Source organism: Syngnathus typhle, linkage group LG14 (genome assembly GCF_033458585.1).
Source record: "Syngnathus typhle isolate RoL2023-S1 ecotype Sweden linkage group LG14, RoL_Styp_1.0, whole genome shotgun sequence".
NCBI lineage: Eukaryota > Metazoa > Chordata > Actinopteri > Syngnathiformes > Syngnathidae > Syngnathus > Syngnathus typhle.
In genome coordinates, this window is record NC_083751.1 from 432,714 (window position 1) to 454,542 (window position 21,829).

Sequence of the window (21,829 nt, forward strand, 5' to 3'; positions counted from 1 at the left end):
CAGAGTTCGACACCAATGAGCATCCGTCCCTGGGCTGTATAATAAATAGCATTCTCTGTTCGCGCACAGTCTGACTTAGCATGTGCTTTGTGCATTGCGTCATGATGGAATATCTGAGCTCTAAATCGAGTCCATGTCAAGTGAGGAAGACCAGAAACATTTCCTATTCTGTGACACACACATAACTTGCATGATTTTGGTGCCACAACTGATTTTCACAAATTCATGTCATGCCAGAACAGAGAAGTCCCCCCCCCCCCCCCCCTTCACTGAATTGCTATTCAACTTGTGAGGCTCCTGAGTCAGAAATAAAATTCTGTGCTGCAACTGTGTGGAAACATTTGCATTGACATTATTTGTGTTTTTAAAAAATGGACAATATGTCAAAGTGTAAAGCTCAGTGGACCGATTATTCTGTCAGTAAGTCTATGGATTTTCCCTTGACCCGCCTGTCTCATCCAGGTTTTGCATCATCTTTATGACTACTTACATTTGACTTTTTCCTCTGTTGTCTGCTTAAAGGTCACATTGAATAAAGTGTAGCCATTGATGCATGATGATACACAATGGCCAACAATAGCGACCGTCACCATATTCCTGTCGCTTCAATCATTATGTTCTATTTTATTTCAGTGACTCTGCTACCAATGACTTGCAGTATAATGTGATGGTCATGTCACATGACATTGAGCATCTCATCTCAGTTATAGCAGACAAATAATGCATGCCCACTGTTCCGTTTTATCCCCAGCTGGTGGATTGGGTTTGCCTTCAGTCTTTGCTTTCATCCAAAGCAGTCTCTCTGACCAAAGCAGTCTCTCTGCATCCATTTCAACCTGGTGATCCTGAAAGGGGGATCCTTCCATCTGTGGTCCCTTCTCAAGGTTTCTCATTTTTTTAAGTTTTTCCTTGCCCTTTGGGAGCTTAAGATCAGGGGATGCTTTGAGAATAATTGTCAATTTCTGTCTATGTGAAGACTGCTTGTAATTTCGGGCTATACAAATAAACTTGACTTGACTTGACCTGGCTTTCATAACTGCGCACTATACTAGCCATGCAGGTGTCTCACAAGTATGAGGCTGTTCCTTCATTCCTCAGTGTGAAAAAAAAAAAAAATCCAGGGGCTTGTGCCGCATCTTTCAATGATGGGAGAAAAAGAAAAAAAAAGAGTTTAAGTGTGTGTGTGTGTGTGTGTGTGTGTGTGTGTGTGTGTGTGTGCGTGCGCACGTTGCAGGTGTTTGTGTCAGGACGGGCTTTGTTTGGCGAGTTGGGCTTGAGTGGGGTAGGGCGGATAAGGAATGTGGGGCTCCTGGAATGTTTCAAGCACTTGGAGATAATTGAGGGAACCTGAAAGAAGAAAAGACCAACCAAGTCCTGCAGTGGAAGAATGTGCTTCTGAATTTACATTCCGTGGATGCAGAGCGCTTGCTTCACTGAGCCCAAAACCTGCCTCAGATGATGCAAGTGGGAATACTTTTCTACTGTACTTGTTTGCTTTGCACAAACTGCAGGATCAAGTGTTTTTGAACAAATCTGGTTTTAGTAGGCTTCATCTAAGTCACAAATGATTGTTAGTTGCATCGTTTGGTTGTAAGTTCAAATGACTGTTGGATCTTTTAAGGCAAATGTCCTCACATGCACCCTGTGATGAAGAAGTGCACATACTAACCACACACATGAAAAAGAAGCACCGCTACATCTCCTGAACTGAAGTTGGCCTAAACAAATCATCTAAAAGATTTTAGTCATTATGAACTCCCTGAACTGGTAGCGAGCCAATTGCATGAACAGCAGCTTCAAACGTGTGATGTGACAGTTATTCTTCCTGTTTTTTTTTTTTTTTTAACTGAGCCATGTCATCGCTATCTGGATGACATATGCATGCAGGAGTAAAAACTCCTAAGGCTGGCTCGGCGAAACGGAATACTGCTTATTCGAGGCTATTTTCCGGTGCAGTGCTGTTGGAAGCTGGAGCCGTGGAAGGAAGGAGCTGTCACTTGCTGGACTCAACGCCTCTTTCTGTCTCTCTCTATCTCACACGTGACGCTTGCTTGTTGCGCGTCCGCGCGGCGCGTCGCGTCGCGGCGAGGCGACCCACCCGCCGCCTGGAGGCGTGAGCGCAGCTGGCTCACTGACACTCAATGAAGCTGCATGCCGTCCGTCCGTCGGGCTGTCAATCAAGAATTAAGGCCAACGTGGTGGTCAATCAGTAATCCGGGCTCCATTGTGTGACGGTGCTCGCCGATTGGTCTCTGCAAGCTTTGATTGCTCTCCAGCCCAGCCCACCCCAGCCCACCCCACCCCAGCCCAAAGCCAGCCAGCCAGCCAGCCACCCCCCTTTAGTTGAGCGCATCAAGTGAAAGGAAAACATGGCCGGTTTAATGGCAGGTTTCGGTTGTTACACCCACGCCATCGTACGGGGAATCCCCACGTCTCTGGCCAAAGAATCGCTCCGGACCTGCCAGGCCGAGGTGGATCTATCCAAGGCGCAAAGGGAGCATGATGCTTACGTGCACATCTTGAGGACCACGCTTGGGCTGGAGGTAGTGGAACTGCCGGCGGAGGAGACGCTGCCGGACTGCGTGTTCGTGGAAGATGCAGCCGTGGTGTGCGGGGACACGGCGCTCATCACCAGACCGGGTGCAGAGAGCAGGAGGAGAGAGGTAAGGTGCATGGCTAGGCAAAGTGCATGGCAACATCCAGTATGCTTTGCATCAGCGCCAATAACATCGGATGAGAACGTGGGCATGCGCCTTGACGTCATTGGATCAATAACTCTCGCTGCACATGATCATCAATAGTTTAGTGCGTAGACTGTCTCCTGCTCCAAACCTGCAAAATGATGTGCCATAGCCCAAACGACTGTTGCTGATGACAATTGTCTTAAATTGTGCATTGTTTTGGTTGTTGTTGCTGCTGCTGCTGCTGCTGCTGCTGCTGCTGCTGCTGCTGCTGCTGCTGGACTTCATGCTTGCACAAAGTGTGCGAGTGCGGTTCCGAGTGTGGCCAAAACAGAGACAATGGGGGAAACGGTTGGTCGGCTTCTGTGAAAGTGGCTGTCAATTCAAATCAGGGTCACTCTATTCGGCACAATGGCTCCGAGGGGCCGCAGCCATGAGAAAACGTTGCAGAGGCTGCCCTCATCACACCGCTTTCAATTCACATCTTTTTTATGCAAATGGTCAGAAATGGAAAAGGTCATAAAGTCAAAGGTACCGTAGGTGAATGAATCCAATGACCTTTTTAGGGGAAAAGCCTCATCAAAATCAATGTTGTTGACAAGAAAGAAATGGGAGGTGGGCGGTGGAAAGAGCACGCCCAGAATGATTGATCGGGACAGCAATGGTTTGAACAGTCCAGAAGACTAATATTGATCGGGGCATCACTAGTTTCACAGTCCAAGAGACTAAAGAGGAAAATGGCTATTGACAGACATACTTGGGTTACAAATCAACCGGTATACATGAATTGTCATGACGTGTCATCTTTATTGCTTTCACCGTAGCCAAGCGCTTTACTACGAAAGCATGTCACATGGAATAGGCCAATGTGAGCTATTCCTCAATTGCCTAGGTTGCCTGTCTCTGTTGCTTTGTCTCTGATTTGTAGTACACATGATAAGGACATTGATGTCTTCACTTCCCTCAATGTCCCTGCCATTGTGGGGAAGGATACACTTGTCAGTGGTTCAGCTTTTTCCGCACTGTACACTACAACATTGTCAATGGCCAACATTGATTATTCAATCAGTCCCATTTAGTTACAGACAGACTCTGCGCTGGGACACAGGGGATCGACAACTGTATTTACTATGTGAAGCAAGTAGCTGCAGCTAGTGCTGTTGAGGAAAGAAGGCCTTTAGCATAAGCTGCTGCCTAAGGTGGAAGAAGCTGGAGTTACCAGGACTGACTTGGCCGTCCAATTTAAAACCCAAATTTGGACCTGCTCTACAGAATAAGTGGCTGCTCTATTCTCTCTTCGATCCAATTGTTGCTGTAAAAAGTCCTGGAGTCAGCTACATGGAAAAGCTTCCGAATCATGTAAGGTGTGCAGACAGGATGGAAAATGATACCCTGCAGACCCAATATTTACTTGAGGTTTTTGTAGATGGCACCTTTCAGTTCAGTCCCATGAGAAGAGCTTTCTGGTTTTGCAGTCAGTCAGGTGTGTGTTTTCCCGCTGCATTTGTTGCACTTGACTTTTTAATATGCACTCCAATTGACATTTCAAGACAAAGCAGATTGTAAATTGGTCTTGAGAAACAGCAATTGTTTGTCATTGCCAGCCATGTCAAGTCCGACGATATCGACATGAAGCTCGGGAACATTGACGTCTATGAATCCGTACTGTTGTGTTTAGCAAACGAAAATAATTACTGATAGTGACTGTGAATTCCCATCCTGTCACTAAGACTGAAATGTTGAGTTGAAAGGTTAGTAAGAAAAAGATTAGCCCTGCTACGTTGTATATATTAGAAGTAATTCTCGATTTCAAATCAAAGGCTTCGACATCCCAACTTGTACTGTACGGCTATGACTTCATAGACATTTTGGCTTTGAGCTTTGGATAGGCATGTGGCAAGTCTGCAAAGTTAGCAAGCCAGACAACTCCCTTCCCATAGACGCGGGCGGCCTCCTTCCGTCACCTCAGAAGATGCAGCAGGCTGCAGGGCAGCTGCTAGATGCATGCAAACAGAAACTCCTCTCAGTCTGGCAAGATGACGTAGTCGCACTGAGCCGGCCGGCCGTCACCGGGGGTGTGTGTGACTGTCTGCTTTGGTATGTCAGACTGGGGTCTGAAGTAACCATGAATGGTTACTTCCCACAGGAAGTAACCATTCATGGTGATGTTGGGAGGGGAGGAAAAACTCCTCGGCCATAGGAAAAGCCTTCACTTTCTTTCGGAGGAATGGATTCAAACTTACGACACATTCAACTGAAACTATGTCGAATAAGTTAGCGTCCATGGAAGGGCATGTCATCGCCAATCAATAGGGTTAGTCATCCGTCCAGATTTGTTTCTTGTGATCCTGTTGTGACATGCCAATAGCAATTGGAAGGCCCTCAATGTCATAGCAGCTTTTGCAGTCATGCTGACCTAAATTGATGAAGGCCAACATGTCTTTGGCAATTCCACTGCCCTTTGAGCTTACGCTTGCTGGCACTAAATTCAAAATGAAACTAAATCTCTCAATTTCAAGAAGGTCCATGAGTTGAGCTTTTTTGATCATTATTTTTCTTTTGTCTCAGACCCTAAGCTGCCTCCAAATGCCCCCGAAATATGTAGGGAGGGGGGGGGGGCGAAACGTGTTAGTACTTGACACTTTGCGGGAGCCTGCCGAGAATAACTTCCTCTTATTCTGAAGCTGACACGGCAGTGCTTTTCCCATGTGTCGCTCGCTCGCTCGGATGTGTTACTTTTCCAAATGATTGCTGTGTGCCCGTAAATGGCGTTCTTTCCAATGAGCTCGTGCCCGGCCAGCCAACTGATGAAATATGATAGGTGAGGCTAATGACACCTGCAATTGCAAGCGCTTTTTAGTTTGGAAATAGGGAGTGGCGTAACTTTCAAGTTTCAACACGATCAATTGACTATTGTGTTGTCTTACAGCACATCTAGCGAACCCTGTTCAAAGGCCACATTTGTATTCCATAAAAAGGAGTCATTTGAAGATGACTACAGACTGTGCATGGGTTCGTTCGTTCATTTGTTCATTCATTCTCAGACATTAGAGGTGAGACTTTACTTTCCACTTGCGTGCGTCAGGAGCCAGTATTTGACAAGTCGATGCCACAATGTTCTCAGGAGCAGCAGCAGCATGAGGAGGATTGAGGCCTCTGACTCTTTTGCACCTACGTCTTATTTGTCCATGTGTGTGACACCAGAATTCAACAATGCGCTTAGAACATACAAGAGCTGGAATTCACCCCCCCCCCCTTCCGTTTATATATACGGTGGTTAGCCTGTCCGCCCGCCTCACGGTTCATAGATGCACGGTTGGATTCTGACTGCGGCCTTCCTGTATGGAGTCTGCATGTTCCTGCGTGGGTGGGCTCCTTAGCTGTAATTGTTTGTCTGACTGGTTGTTTGTCTACGTGTGCCCTGCGACTGGCTGGCGACCGGTTCCGGGTGTAGCCCGAGCTTGCCCGCCTGATCCTGCCTGCCCGCCTGCTGCCCCAAGACTGCTGGAATTGGCTCCATCCAGCTGGTGGCACGGCAGGTATGAAGGTTGGGCGAGGTGGTGTGTGCGAGTGAGCGACTGACTGTGTTGCCTCCTCTGTCTGCCTTCAGCCATCACAGTGTGGTGCGATGTCCGCTCTTAGTCTGTTCTCACGCCTTCTTTTTCTTCACTATTTATTCGACTTGCTCATCCACAGAGCTTCCACAGAGCCAGCAAGAATGAAAGAGTGCTGAGTAATGAAATGATTCATCAATAGTCACTTATGTAAGATCCAAACGTTCAGGTCTGGGCTTTTAGCGAGTCTTAGTTTGATTTGAATGGAAATGTTGGCGAGACCCCGAATAGACTTTTTCTTCGGTGTTCTTCTTGTTTCCGCTCTTTAGAATGATGTTTCAGCCTCTTGGCTGCCTTATCTCGCATCTCCGCCAGCACTAATTAACATGGAATCCTATCAAACACACGTACATTAGAGGAGACACATTGTGTACATCTTATTATCTATCCTAAGGCTATAGCGGACGTTTGAATCCGTTTATGAATGTCTGCTGATGGGCAGAATGCTTGCACCCGTTTCAGCAAGAAAACATCTGCTGAGAGGCAAACTCGAGTCAAGAAAAAGTAGCCGCAATAGTAAGCACAGCAGGTGCAAGAACAACAATGACTACTAAATTGTGCTTGCATGTGAGTGAGTGAGTGAGTGAGTGAGTGAGTGAGTGAGTGAGTGAGTGAGTGAGTGAGTGAGTGAGTGAGTGAGTGAGTGAGTGAGTGAGGCAGTGAGGCAGTGAGTGAGTGAGGCAGTGAGTGAGTGAGGCAGTGAGTGAGTGTGCCTTTTCCACACTTTGCAATCTTCCTGGAAGCCTGCTGCTGGAAGCTCCTGCTGCTCCGAGCAATTAGATACTAAGTTGATGGTGAACGCTAATAAGCGGAGGCGCTTGTCATTCTGTCAAAGCCAATTTCCCGTTTGCTCTTGACCCGGCCGTGTTGCCAAGGGTGGATACGGACCATCGTTTTGGAGCTCTGAAGAGCAAGGTTTCAATGAGCACAAAGAAGACCAAGTCAATGAGAATTAAGCCTGAATAGTTTCCATGTGTACACATACATTGATAGTTTCTGGGAGGTTGAAGATGAATCCTCAAGACGAGACAATGTGCTTTTAGATCAAAATGTCATGAAGAGGGTGTGTGTGTGTGTGTGCTTATTCAAGCATTCCGCAGGCCTCAAATCAATTGTCTGCCTTTCCTCTGAATCACCCAACGACACAAACATGAACTCGCTGTTATTTTTGAAGTCAACTCTGGCATGCTTTTGCCAGCGATGTCATCCAAACCAAATCATCCCATTGGTATTTGTCCTCTGACGTCATTGCTCTCCTGCTTACTCAGGCTCTCCCATACTTTGGTTACCTTCCGCTGCCTTTGATCCCATTGTTTCTATTAGCATAAAAATGACATCATACTTTCTAGAAGAGACATCCTTGCTTTGTCATTTATGTCATATGAAGCAGTCAGAGCTGAGTGGATAAGATCTTATTTCAACCAAGTTGGTTCACGTCAGAGAGTGTGTGTGTGTGTGTGTGTGTGTGTTGATTTTCTATCTTGATAGATGACCCTGAACAGGATAAGCGCTGTTGGAAATGGATGGATGTGATTTTATGAAGCTTGCGATGGAGAAATGAGCATTTGAAAATGTAAAAAACGTGCACCAATCTTTCCAAATACAAGGTTAGGTAATGATTGTGGATCATTGCAGCAAAATATCTTTCAGTCCATCTTCTCAGCTAATCTTTCTATCCATCGATTTTTTTCTTTTCTATCCCGTGGCTTTCAAAGTGTGTCTGAACGAGATCCTTGAAGTCAGCCACATTTGGATGCATGTACGCTCTCTGTAAAAACCAAAGTAAAAAACCCGCCCACTTTTGTCCGTTCTGGTCTAGACTAGACGTAAACAAGTCTACAGATGGATGAACTGAGCGATCAGACAACGAGAGGAAGTGGACGTGGAAACTAATCAAAGAGAGTGGGGGTCTAGTCAGAAGACTAGGCTTGGGAAAAAAAAAAAAACCCAAAACCTAAGCTTCCTTTGTTGTTGCTCCCCCTCCCCGCTTTTCATGCTTGTGGTTTGAGTCCTAGCACCTGCTTTCGCCATCATCTTTTCATAGCCATCACACACACACACACACACTCGCTGTGCTCTTGTAGGGCTGTCTGACTTCAAACATGAGCCACTTCAGGAATGATAATGACAGAAACATGCTTGGAAAAATAAGATTGACCTCCAGAAATACACACTGCTGCTGATGTTGATTGTCAGGGCACACAATGATTGATGGTTGTTCACCGCTACCAGGCTTTGCTTGTCTTGGGCTGTGAATGAAGCCACAAGAATAGGTTGGCTGGCAGCGCATGAACAGGGATTCTTCCATGGCTTGAAGCACACCTGCCCTGTGTCCAAGCTAAGACACACACACACGCACACACACATCGGGAGCCTGTGAGACATTCCCATTGAACATTCCGATCCTCTGACCGCATGTCTGCTTTTATATGATCATATTTAAGGTTTATTTTAAAAAAACTCTCCCCTTCACTTTTTTTGTTTGACACCATTTGGGAAAATAGTTACTATGCACAGCCCTATTGGTACTTGGATCTTTGGCTCTGTCTCCATTGATGCCCTTATTGTTTTTTTCTTTTCACCCTATTTGATGTCCTTTTTTAAGCAATGACTAATAGTGTTGACAATCTGTGTTTTGTTTTGTTTTTGATGAGGATTACTTTTATGTTCAAAGCAGTGACAGTACAGAACGAAAGAACCTTCATATTTTCTATGATTTGCAGCTTGAAAAGCCATTTCTACTGTCTTGATGATCCGTAAACATTGCGGTGGCCCAACTGTAATTCTCCCATTTGGCAATGACCAATGGAAGACAAACATTGAATGGGTTTTTCCTACAGTGATGGGCATTTCACATTTACGCCCCACCACCATCACATTAATGATATCCTGCTGTCTCATGCCTTTTTTGGGGATGTGCAAAAACACATGGTTGACCATTGACAATGGAAGAGCCCCGGGTGTTGATTTTTCGAAGACTAAGGAGACGAACGTGAAGCCAAATGTCCCGTCATCCTTGCCGGCCGCACTTTGTCAATGGACGTTTTTCCTTCGGCCAGCCCCTGGGGAATCGGTGTAATCCTGTCCGATTGAGTCGATGACATCGGAGGATGATAACAAAGGAACCACCGACAAACATCTTTGAGAAAAGTCCCGAATAGATTGGGCCAGAAATCATAACAAATCGGAAGGGATTTGGAAAGCTTTTGCAATGATCTCTCAAGTCAGACCTTTTTCCTCCGGGGTGACTTTGTGCAAGACAACATTTGGTCTTGATTTCCGCAGCTTATAGCAAAAAGATGGAGCTGGCAATGCGCTGTGTCTGTTAAGTTGGAGCAAAGCTTTGTCATATCTATATCTATCTATAGATAGATAGTTAGATCGCTGATGATTTCTTGCTCATCTTCAACACCTAATTCATCTCCTATTAGCACAAGAGGATTTATTGACAAATGGAAGATGTGGCAAACATAAATAAGGATGGTAGTATCTTGACTTCAGTGTAAACCAAGGCGGCGGCCATAGAGGCGACAGTTTTTGCTTTGTTTTTAGCCCCAAAAGAGTGTCTGTCATCAAAAGCAAAGGAGTGTATACAGCACGAGCACAGTGCGGAGGCAACAAGAATGAGAAAAATGTTCCAGACCAGACCTACCACCAGGAGAGGAGCTTCACTGTGTGTGTGTGTGTGTGTTTGTCTTTCTGGCATGGACCAGTGGAATGGAATGGAATGAGAAGCTTTCTTTTAATCTGACTTTAGCGTTCCTGATCCACCTCTGATTTTGCCATCTCGCCACCATCGTCAAGTCTCATCACCTCTGCAAAATATTCACACAAGCTCCAAACTTGCTACTTCACAATTTGCACCAATGCGCAGAACTCATTGATTGGCGTTTCAAATCCAAACTTTTATTTGCGACTGGGGAAAACATCAGTCATGCATCCTCCAGTTTGTTTTTATAACTTTCACGCTGATGGAATGGCATCTGTGCTTGCATCTTTTTCCACCTTGGTTTGGGGAAATAGTTTGGCACGTTCATTGTTTTCAATTTCTTGGTATTAAGGTAAACCTTTGTGCATTGCTGAAAATACGTCCAATCCCATAGCTAATCATTTGAACGTTGTCGTTTGATAAGCACGTGTTGAGCTCCTCGCTATGTAGTTAATGGTGTCCACCCTCGGTCATTCAATAAAGCCCTGTAGAAACGAGCACTCAATCTCCTCTTTTCATCACCGCCCAGTAATGATGTGCTCCAGTGAGAGGCGTACATCGCCAATTCTCCCACAATAAACACACACACACACACACGCGCGCCTACGGAAAGTGCTTGATTACCAAACGTAATGGATCGCTAAGAACATTCCGTAAAGCGAAGAGCCATATAATTGCTTTCCATGCTGAGGACTGTGACACACATTGGCATTTATACCAGCCACTCAGCCAGCCAGCCAGATCCAATATTCTGAACCTACTTTTTCTTTCTTTCAATCTCTTGACAATGACAAATTCAATGTATGGTACAGTATGCGTGTAGAAAGAAGATCAGTGTTAATCATTATGAGAAATAGACACCGGCCTCAATGTTGTACCTGTTGTATGGGAACAGTGAGGCCGGTTCCTTTTATTTTTATAGCGGAATGAAATGCTTTTCCATTGGTATAGCTTCCCATCCTCTTATCATCAAGAGGGCTTTGTCTTTTCCGGTTTGATCTGCTCTATACGTAACCTTTCACTTCTTGACCCAACTTATTTGTCGCTTTGGCCGAGCTCATTCTCTTTGCTGCATGATGAAAATGCGTCCAGCGGGCGGAGTGGCATCTTTCTGTCAATTCTTGGGCTTGGTTATCAAGTTCGTTGTGCCGGAAGTTGGAATCTGTTTGGACTCATTTGGTGCAGAATGTGCGAGCATGTACGTACGTAAAAACATTTGACTCGGGCGAGACGCTCACCGAGCGTACGTATATTTCCCGACACTTGGATCTGGAATTTGCACGCTGGAGCCATCGGCACAGTGGAGCGAAAACATTCTCGCACTTGTTGTTTTCACTCGCAAGTAGAGCGGCCAGCCGCAGTCAAGTTTGCACATAGTCATTGGTTCTTTGCGAGCTTAAGTTTCCATGTCAAAGCAAAGGCAACAACGCCGGGGGATATTTTCCTACCCATGAGGTCACACCACCATCCAGAATCCTGAGAATGTTAGGAATGCTGAGCTTTAAGAGCTTTGAGCATCACGACGTATATGTTATCAGATTGAAAAGAGCAAGGTTGGAATGAGAGCTGAAGTGAAAGACGGCTTGTGCTGCCTTGCGGGGATGTCATTCTGGGACAAGCCACAACAGATTCTTTTCATTGGTGCCAAATGTATGACTATTACTCAGCACCTACTACATAGCTCTTTATCTTACCCGTTTAGGGGTCTTCAAGTTGATGACTCCACTTTGTTTGAAATAGCCATCTGAGGTGAATGACATCACAAATCAAGCACATGCTCCAAAATGTCAATCCGTGCATGCGACCAGCTCAAACGAGTTGAGCCCTTCAGAAAAGAGATGCATTTTTTTTTCCCCCCTCAGCAACGTCTGCATTTTGTCAAATGGAAACAAGCGTAATTGCACCCATTGGCCACTTTTGACGAGCATTTTCCTTTTCCCACAAACGGGTAACTTCGAACCTATTGAGAAATTGGAATGTGAGACGAAAAATGATCCGTGCAAGTTTCATGTGTCCTAAATTCCTTCATATTTGGAAAGACTGTTGACTGATCTCTGCTTATGTAATCGGGTGCTGTGTGTAGTTTGCAGAGTGTAAACAAGCGGGATTAAAAAGAGACAGGCTAATCAGCAGCCTTTCTCAGTGCTTATCATTCCCCACTCCTGACAGTTACACAAATGTGTTTAATCACGGCAACATTCCTTACAAGGTCCGTCAGTCAACGACCAAAGAAAGCGAAAAGCCGCTTGAAGGGCTTGATTCGAAAATAATCAAGGACAATGGGATGGAATCCAAAACAAGGCTTTGATCTTTTCAAATCACTTTCGAAGCCGGCCCAGCCAACCCGTTCTTTTTGAATGCCCAGACGTCGGCTCGCTTGTCCAGACTAACTGAGTGGGTGGGTGGGAGACCAGACTTGGTCGTCTTTAGTTCTTGTGTCTTTTATAGGGATCAGGCAGAGAGGTTTGCTATTCCCTCAAGTGTCTGGAAAGCGGGCTGTTTCCATTACAGTCTGTCTGCTTTCGCTGCAGCAGCAGCAGCAGCGCTCATGTTATTGAGGCGAAGCTCAGGGGTGTTCCGTGGCCTTGTGGGCCCGCTCGGCAGCCGTGCACGGTGCAAGAGGCCATCGCAGACACGCATATGGCTTCCATTCGGAGCTTCAAAGACAAAAGTTGGAAAGGACTAAGTACTGGTAAAGTTATCACAAGTTGAAGGAAAATACATGGTGTCCACGAGCAGCAAATTCTCCACTTGTGGACTTGATTCTGCTAATTGGCTTCTGTTGAGTGGAGTCGTGACATGTGCCTGAATTCAGCCCAACTCGCAATAGGATTTAATGGAGTGAATAACAGCAGCGGGTGGAAGGGACAGCGAGCGAGCGAGCGAGCAAGCAAGCAAGCACAGTCACATTCACAGTTTGGTCAATGGAAGAAAATGGTCAGTGGGCAGGATGGTGACCTTTAGACACAAGTAACACGTCTGTCCTGGCTTACCGTTGGCCCGTTGTTGTTGTTTTTTTTCTTTCTTCTCCCGCCTTTCAAGATGAGAACATATCGTCCTTTTCTTGGTTTTCCACTTGAGACCCTTGCTTTCAGCTCACATTACAGGGCTGTTTTGGGAAATCCCTCATAATAGGCAGTTGGTCTCGTCTTTGCCAGGCAAACCCTCGTGCTTTTTTTCCCACTTTGGGCCCCATCCATCCGTCCATCACATTCTTTTAAAAAGGTGGGCGGAACCATGTGGTGCGATGGCTTTGCTTTTTCTGCGGAACGCACTTCAGGGTCCAGGCTGTTCTTAGTTGTCTGAATAAAGCAAAGGGGTTCGACCTCCGGAGCATTTGAGCAACGATGCAGATATGAAAAGGCATCAAGAGCTTTTCTTCAATCTTGGCACAGGATGCTTTGAAAGGTGTACTTGTTACTGCCTATGCATGCAACAAGTGAGTTTGGTCGCCAGTGCCTCTCGTATGCAGCGAGGTGGCCATTGTCTGACTTGACTGGAGTTCCTGTCTCTCTTCGCAACATATTAGGCTCCTCTTTCTTAGAGCATCATACACCAAAGGGAATCCCTGTGTGGGAGGCAAATGATCAAAAGGGGAAAGAAGGAAGCCCTGAAGTTAAGCTTCAATCTTGACACGGCATCTCTGTGTCAAATGCCGTCCTTCCTTTCGGGAATTGCGAACACATCAAGAGACATTTTTTCCTTTGCACGCGGTAGGTCATGCTCCCAGATGCCATTTTTCCAACCACGAGTATGTTTGCTTAGACATTCTCTCCTGACTCTCCTGCAGCACACACGCACACACACACACACACACACACACACAGTGGACTTGAGCAATGTTGAAACAAAGCACTTTAATATGATGTGGGAGCTTTGGGTGACTTATTTTTGCTTTGCTTTTGAAAGGCCTCAACTGGCAGATGTAAAACTAACACAACGGGAATTCCTTTTCAGAGTCTCAATTGAATCGTCTCTGGGACATGCCAGGAGGGAGGGTGCCAAGTTTTGATTCCGTAAGGCTAATAAGCATCGGTTAACCGCAGCGTTCGGAAAGCCTGAGCGCTTATGGGGAAAATAACTTCTTGTGACACTTGTCAGGCACTTTCCATTCATTTAGTCCTCTAACATGAGCATACGTATGTGCTTCTAAAAACCCTCCCTGGCAGATGTGACAGTAACAGCGCCCTTTTGCTTTTCCACAGCTCGCTCGCATGGGTAGTGACACTGCACACACACCTATCGCAATGTTGCTTCAGCTTCCTCTCGGTATCACCTTCATTCTAAATAGCTCCTTTACTGGAGGCAGGCTGCCAAATGGTTGTGGTGGCTGTGGTGCCAGGGTCCTGCGCATGGCTTGGGATTGACCTACTTTCCAACATTTATGTAATCCTGTTCCGAAAGGTGGGATGATGGGAGCGTGTCGCGTCGTGTCGTGTCGTGGCTTGGGTAACCACAGGTATGTTCCTACATATACCCAGGATTCTTTGGAATTAGGCAAGGGCAGGCCATCCAGGGTCTGTTTTGCATGCCACTGGTTGGCATTACAAACTTGACAGGGTACTTTTCCTCTCCGGTCTCAAACTGGGCAAAACATGCGAACTCAGCCTACAGTTCTGCATTCAATGTCGAGTAGGACGATACAATTATGAAGAGGGGGCACTTTTCTGGCCATCCAAATCATCCTGTTTTGAATCGCTAAGGTAGCATTACAATCTTATCACTTTCATGAAAGCTTACACAAAGACTCGAGCGCAAACCTGCTGCGGAAAAAAATCGTTGACCTCTTGGGAATGCTGTTGTTCCCTACCAAATGCATGGAATGTCTTTTTAGGGGGTAACAAGAACATATACGTAGAAAAGGCCAAATCAAAGGTTTTAGTTGGAGGAATGTGGACCAGGAATGGATTTTCAAAGGCCAAGAAAGGCCTTTTCTATTTCAAGCAGGGTGCAGGGTAACCTTGTGTTGCCTCGCCAAGCTCTAAGAAAGAAAGAGAGAGAGAGAGACCGAATGCTTTTACAAAGGGGCGGCACTCAGGAAGGGAGCGATTGGTTTTTGCTCACATTGAGAGAGAGAGAGATAACTGGCCTATTTTGTTTTGGTACGAAATGTGTTCAATTTCAAGGCCCGTGTGAAGAGTCAAATGTCAACGCACACTGTGCAGATACAGTTTGGCTTCACATAGTGATAAATGGCTGGCCTGCCAGCGTATGTGAAAGGGAGCCACTCTTGCATACCCGTTTAATTTCGAGGAAAATCCGGATGGCCTATTCACCGGAAAGCAGGAAATGAATGCGAGAGCAACTGTTGGGATGGCTTTCCTTCCTAAAATGTATGATTCTGTAATGAGGTGGAAACATGTGCACATTCACTTGTGCTTTTCTATGCTTATTTGGAAAGTGCATGGCACTCTACCTGTCTGACCTCATGCTTTGGCCTTGCATAAATAAGTGGAAGCAGAAGCATTGTGTCAGCCAAGAAGCACAATGAACAGGCTGAGGTCATAATGAGATAGAGCTTGTGGAAACACTGATGCTCTCTCTCACTAACATGGCTGCCTTGGAAACTACTCCTGTACGACCCCGAATCAGGACGGTAAAATCACACTCCAGCAAATCAACCATGGAGCAGCCAAACAAAGACCCGAAGAAGCTCGGAGTTCACGTAGAGGGCAAAATGGCTAAAGTGACTTTTCGCGTACTCCGTCTCAGGAATGCGTTTGAAAATGTAGCATCATGTCCATCGCTGTTCCTTCAAATGCTGAAGAGAAAGAAAAAGGGTGAGCAGGAGCCAGCCGTAGGGCAGGCTAATCCATTTGAATCAATCTGGAATCAACACTTTTCAACCCTACTCCGAAAATGACATCATTTCATGGCTCGTTACAATGATGTCATTGCAAAAAAAGAATTCCTTTCATTGCACTTGGCCTCACACACAGGAAGCCACATGCTGTCAAGTAATCCAGCAAGAGCTTGGGAATTATTTGCTTCATCCTGTTGATGCATTCTTGGCTAAACTGTATACCGTTCACTGTGAAGATAACAAGGAGTGTTTTACAGATCACGCTTCCATTTCTTAGTTCTTGATAGATAGCACTAGCTCATTTCGATGTCATTTGACTTGTGTCCTTGTTTATCCAGACAGAGGCGATGAAAGGTGCCCTGAAGGATCTCAATCTGAACATTGTGGAAATGACTGATGAGAGTGCTACATTGGATGGAGGAGACGTTCTCTTCACAGGTAAACGGCAATCATATGGGCCACCGTTGGCCAACAGACTATCGTGGGTCTGATGTTTGGAGTCTTCTCAGAGACATTCCACAGCGGGACGTCACCACGGTGACCCTGTGCCTCGGCACACTGAGCAAAATTCCCTCTGAACATAATCTGCGGTGAAAACATGACGTAGCACGCCGCATCGTCAAATCGGATCAGCGTGGATTCGATTCGATGTCGACCTTTAGTTGCACCGATGAAGCAAGCGTATTTTGCGAAATTAGATTCGGCAGTTAAAATGTGGGTCAATAGTATCTTGACCACTAGCAAGCAAGCAAGCAAACGCACTTGATTTGATTTCTAGACAACACATGGCATGCTTCCAAAAGCTTCATTGGCATGGCCCCAGCTAATAACAAATCAAGAGTCAGCAGGATAAATGAACAGCCATCCGGACTCTTTTTGTCCTCTGCCGTGTTGGCCGCCTTTTTCTCTGCTGACTGCAGTGTTCAGCAATTGGAGTTCCAAGCACCCTTTTGGTGTTTTTTTCTCTCTCTCTCTCTCTCTCTCTCTCTCTCTCAGATGTCTATTTGTGAGATGTCATTTGCAGTAAATGATTGTCCCAATGCCATTATAGCCACAGAAATGAAAAATGCCAGACCATATGAAGCTGCTTGGCCATTTGCACCTAGGCTTCCTACCACTTTTGTCCACAAAAGTATTTCTGAGGTTGATGGACAAGACTTGGATGACGCGCTCTGTCTGCTTTAGATCATCTCAGAGGTGTTTGATGGCCTTGATGGAATTTGCTGTGCGCACTGGGTCAAAGTCATGTTTTGTTTTCTTTTTTTTTTGCCTTCCTGATCATTTTCTGTTCGCCTCTGCAGGTCGAGAGTTCTTTGTTGGCCTTTCCAAACGGACCAATCAAAGAGGAGCCGAGATCCTGGCTGATGCCTTTAAGGTGAGATCAAGTCATGGACGTAAGTGAGCAAATTCTTTTGTCATTGGCAAACGGTTGTTGGCCACAAGCCACATACTCCAACGCTGCTGCTCATCCCACAAAAGCAAAGAATGTTCCTCATAAAGGCAAATGACCAAGATTTATCACATTGTTACAATGTCCAAAGTAAACTACTATGTGCCAAAGTTCCGATTTCCGTAGGGGAACTTGCAGAAATGAAAATCCAACGGTTCCTCTCTCCGTTTGTAGGATTACGCCGTGTCCACTGTGCCCGTGATGGAAAAGCTCCACCTGAAGAGCCTCTGCAGCATGGGGGGACCGGGCCTCATTGTCGTCGGCTCCAGCGAACCTGCTCAGAAAAGCCTCAAAGTATGTAATGTGTTGACGGAAAGGGCGTCATTTTGCCAACCCTGCTCGTGGGAAGAATCCAACGATTGTCCTTCGACTGGCACAGCAGGCGTTGCTTCTTTTGGAATTCTTTGGTAGCCTCTTGGCTCAACCTCTTGGAATGTGTTCTTTTCCTCTCCACTGAATGGACATTCACACTCATCAACCTCGGCTTAGGTTTAGGGCAATCCGATATAGCTAAGGTCCGTTTAAAGAGCTTGAATGCTACCGCAGCAGAAGAAAAATGAAGCAATGCGCACACCGCAGATGAAGTGGAAGGGATGACGGGATGGGATGTTATTATTTCTTCTATGGACAGGTGACAAATGGCTGTCAACTAAGATCTGATCTGCCTTGGCTGATTCATGTGAATCCCGTGATCATTGCTAGTCTACTGAATCAGACTGAATTCCTTGGAATTGGAGTGGCTGCAGTTTCCCACGAATATTCTTATTTAAGATACAAGGCCATCATTCTGGGCCACGTGCAGCACTTTCTGTTTTACAGCTCTTTATTGATCATCATGCAATACTATTGGGTATGCATCGCTCGAAAACAAAAGTTCCAACAAGTTGGAATAGTCTGTTGGGTTAGGACAATCGGGCTGTCCTCCTTTTATCTTTGGATGAGGAATCATTTTTCAAATTGCTTTATTCATGAAACTTACTGTAGTAAGATGAGCTCATATATATATATATACTTTATATATACTTTGTTGTTTTACACTGGTGTACGTAAGTATTTTCATAAGCATGTGTTTAGCTTTCCCAATAAGAATGCACATTGACCAGATGGACTTCATCTTCCGTCCTTCCCTTTCACCACAATGAAGTCATTCCCCTAAATAGCGACGGAGACTGCAGCACCCTCTCTCCCCCTACTCCGTCATGAGGTCACCAATGGATGATGTTTGGGGTTCCCCTGGAGGTTGTTTATAGTGTGGATTCCTCAGTGAAGGTCTCAACTGGAGTTGTGCCTCCGGACTAAAGAGCAAAAGAAGATATACGTACGTATATAAAGTGAAATGTCAAGCAAAAGACGTGCTGCAGTAAGACTGTGGACAACATTTGGCCTCCCATCTAATCCCCCTGTGTGGGAGAGGCGGCTTGGGCGGTCACGCACATGAAGATTGTTTTCGTTTTGCGCTGCTGCTGTTGTTGCATAAGCCTCTCCCTAGCCCTCCCTAGCCCTCCCTACCCCACCCTACCCCCTAGTGAGCTACCTGGGAGTCTGTCTGAGGATATTACATCACCTTTAGTTTCATTTCCTGCACACCGAGCCTCACCCAAACTGTAGTCACCGCTTGTCCATCCTTAAAGTGAAAATCCTTTTCAATGTCATTCTTTAATGATAGCTAAATTGTAGTTGTGAAGAGCTCGGTCAACCCGTGGGTTTTATTCAACAGGAGCAGGTACAAGGCTCACCTTCACTACTATGTACATATCATACAAACAGGCGGATGTTGTTCATGTTTCTTGGCAGTGAGTGGGATGTTTCAAAAAACAACACACTAGCTCTTTGTGTGTGGCCACATTTGTAGAAATGCAGCCATGAGTCACACTTCTTTGCTTTGATCGTTAGGAAATAATCAGACAAATCCTAACACACACACACACACACAGAGACAGTCTGCTGTTAAAAATGAGACACCTGCTTTCTCTCCAATCAATTGCCTCAGTTCCACTTCCTCCCAGCATCATGGGAGTCATCTCATCTTGACTTGTGCTCCTCCCAGCCCACCTTCAGCACCATTAGATGACATAAATAATATGACGTGTGCTGAAGAAGAATGTCTGCTCCTGTGTTTGCCATTAAGCACCCTCAACTTTCCCCCCACAGACCTCCGAGTGCTTTTGCAGACCACTGTGATGCTGACCTAGAATTCAGGCCTGTGTCGTCTGTCATGATCAAGCTTCTACAGAATCATTCCAATGGGCTGTATTGAGGAAGGGACGGGACAGCGGATGTCGAGGGCCCAAGTGGCCTGCTCCTGGTCTAGCTCCACAATTGCTGTGGACTCTGATTTCTCTGCGCTCATCTCCTGTTTGTGTCTGTCCTAGATCATGCAACAAATGAGCGATCATCGTTACGACAAACTGACGGTGCCCGACGACCTGGCCGCCAACTGCATCTACATGAACCTGCCCGATAAAGGACAGGTGCTTTTGCATTGTACAGCAGAGGAGTATCCAGAAAGTGTCAAGGTAATATTTTGCCCAATAATTACCAGGAGACACTTTTGCATGCTTTTCTTCAAATGAATGATCCAGTCAAGGGATTTGAGTCACCACTACAATAACAATAGCAATAGCAATAGCAAGAAATCTAATCAGCAAAACAAGAGTATTATTGGAGCTCGAGCCAACGAACTACAGGCTTTGGTCCCAATTCCAGCAATGTTTGTATTGGGCTAGCTGTAAATATTCTCAAAATGGAATCCTACACGGGATGACTTACCTTGTCGGCAAGAATGAATTGGAGTTATTTTGCTGGTGTGATGGCTTTGGAGGTCTTTGGGTCTTTTTGTTTTGTTCTTTTAAGCGCTGCGGTTCTCATTCCAAAAAAGAATCTGCTGAAATTGAATCCAGTAGCCTGCAGTCTGCGTGTACAGAACTTGGACCTCAAAATGTAGTCAGTGGTTAAAAGTCCAGCTGTGCCAGCTATTTTTAGAAGGAAGAATTCCGAAAAATGCGCGTATTTGGATTGAGACCCGTGGCGGAGAGTCAGTTTTCCTCCCCGAAGATAAACTGACGGGATTCGTCTTGCATAAAGCATAAAATCTCTTTTTCTATCGCATTCTTTCAGCTTTGGTATCAAAGCCTAGACGAAGCATCTGGCATAGTAAGAAATGACCCGAAATCGCTTTGGATATTCATAGTGGTGGACCATCATCCTGCAGCTGTTCTTTACCTGCTCCACAATGATAATAATAATACCTAATAATAAATGATATTTATAACGCACTTTATATTCGGAGGAATCTCAAAGTGCTACATGGCAAATAAAAACAAGAAAACAAAACAATGACAAGTATAAAAGAACTGGACGACAACCAGGATATGAGAGAAATGACGGAAATGCTAAGGTAAATGCAATGAGCTTTTATACCAATATGAACCAAGGTGTTATAATAATAATAATACGAATGATGAAGATGAAAAGACCGACAGGGGCCAAATATTGTGAATCCTTTTTTTTCCCCTCCACAGGTGTTTGACAAATTGAATGACTACAAGCTGTTCCCTGTGTCCAACAGTGAGAAAGTCAAAGTGGACGGTGCGCTAACATGCTGCTCCGTGCTCATCAATAAGAAGTCCAGCAACTAAACACGGGCTCTGTTGGAGAAACTCACTGGATAAGCAGATGTAGTGTTGAGAAGAATATGGGCAGATCCATTCTCTTGATTTACACGACGAACCTTCCTTTCAATTTATTGATGAATCGAAGAGTACCTAACAGAATGTCTTTCAGGTTGTTGAAGTCGAGCCTCGATGAAGGTGCGACTGTTTTAATCCTAGTCTTTCTTCATGTTCAAATCCAGTTAGTATTAGGGAGAACTGAGATAACTTTGCTCTCGTAAATGACACTTTGCAAGCGATTTTGTACGTTAAAGGCCGAGCCGTTTGCTCTGTGCTGCCTCTCGGCACCGAGCTGAGGAAATGACATCAGGAGGTGCTGCTTGCGGATGATGGGCAAGCAGGCAGTGATGAAGCGTGGAAAGAATTTGGTTTGTTCTGTTCAGAGGAAAGGCTCGCGACGCCAGTAAACACTAACTCGAAAAGTCTTCAGCTTCATCTTCCTCTCTGTGCTGTTGACTCAGACGGCTTTATGTTCCCAACGTGATTCTCCTTCCATCAAGTGGTCATCAACTTTTATGCTCCTGGATCATTCTTTGGTCTGAAATTCCCTACTGATTCAAATCAAAGGCTTTTTCTTGTTGCTCTTTCTTTCCATTGGTGTACACAATGAGGTAATAACCAGTTCATCTGTGGATTTTTTTCCATTGTCTTTTCTTTGGTGATTCGTTTCACTGAATTTACTGCGCTGGTTAACCATCTGCTGATTCTTGCTTGTGATTGTCTCTGTTAATCTCACATCATTTGCTTGAGAGTAGTATGGCATTGCTATTTTAGGAAGTGAAAATACTCTTCCTTCTAATTTACATAATAAACTTAGCATTCAACTGATCTTTCTGAACTATTAATACAGTTGCTCCCTATTGCTCCCTAAGCTGACGTCATGTCATATTTTATTTGTTTG

The 21,829-nt window shown here is 45.3% G+C and overlaps 1 protein-coding gene across 8 annotated transcripts; it reads left to right on the top strand.

Moving 5' to 3' along the window:
* Positions 1 to 314: 314 nt before the first annotated feature.
* ddah1 (dimethylarginine dimethylaminohydrolase 1) lies at positions 315 to 21,756 on the top strand. 8 transcript variants are annotated; one of them, XM_061296845.1, is made up of 6 exons: positions 315 to 884; positions 16,146 to 16,245; positions 17,109 to 17,182; positions 17,432 to 17,551; positions 19,630 to 19,773; positions 20,779 to 21,756. In XM_061296845.1, the coding sequence occupies exons 2-6, from the start codon at positions 16,155 to 16,157 to the stop codon at positions 20,893 to 20,895; spliced, it is 546 nt and encodes a 181-aa protein (XP_061152829.1). In that variant the 5' UTR covers positions 315 to 884; positions 16,146 to 16,154; the 3' UTR covers positions 20,896 to 21,756. The 8 variants fall into 8 exon arrangements, with proteins under 8 accessions (XP_061152829.1, XP_061152823.1, XP_061152826.1 ...); XM_061296839.1 differs by lacking the exon at positions 315 to 884 and adding an exon at positions 2,105 to 2,663; XM_061296842.1 differs by lacking the exon at positions 315 to 884 and adding an exon at positions 4,868 to 4,995.
* Positions 21,757 to 21,829: the final 73 nt, after the last annotated feature.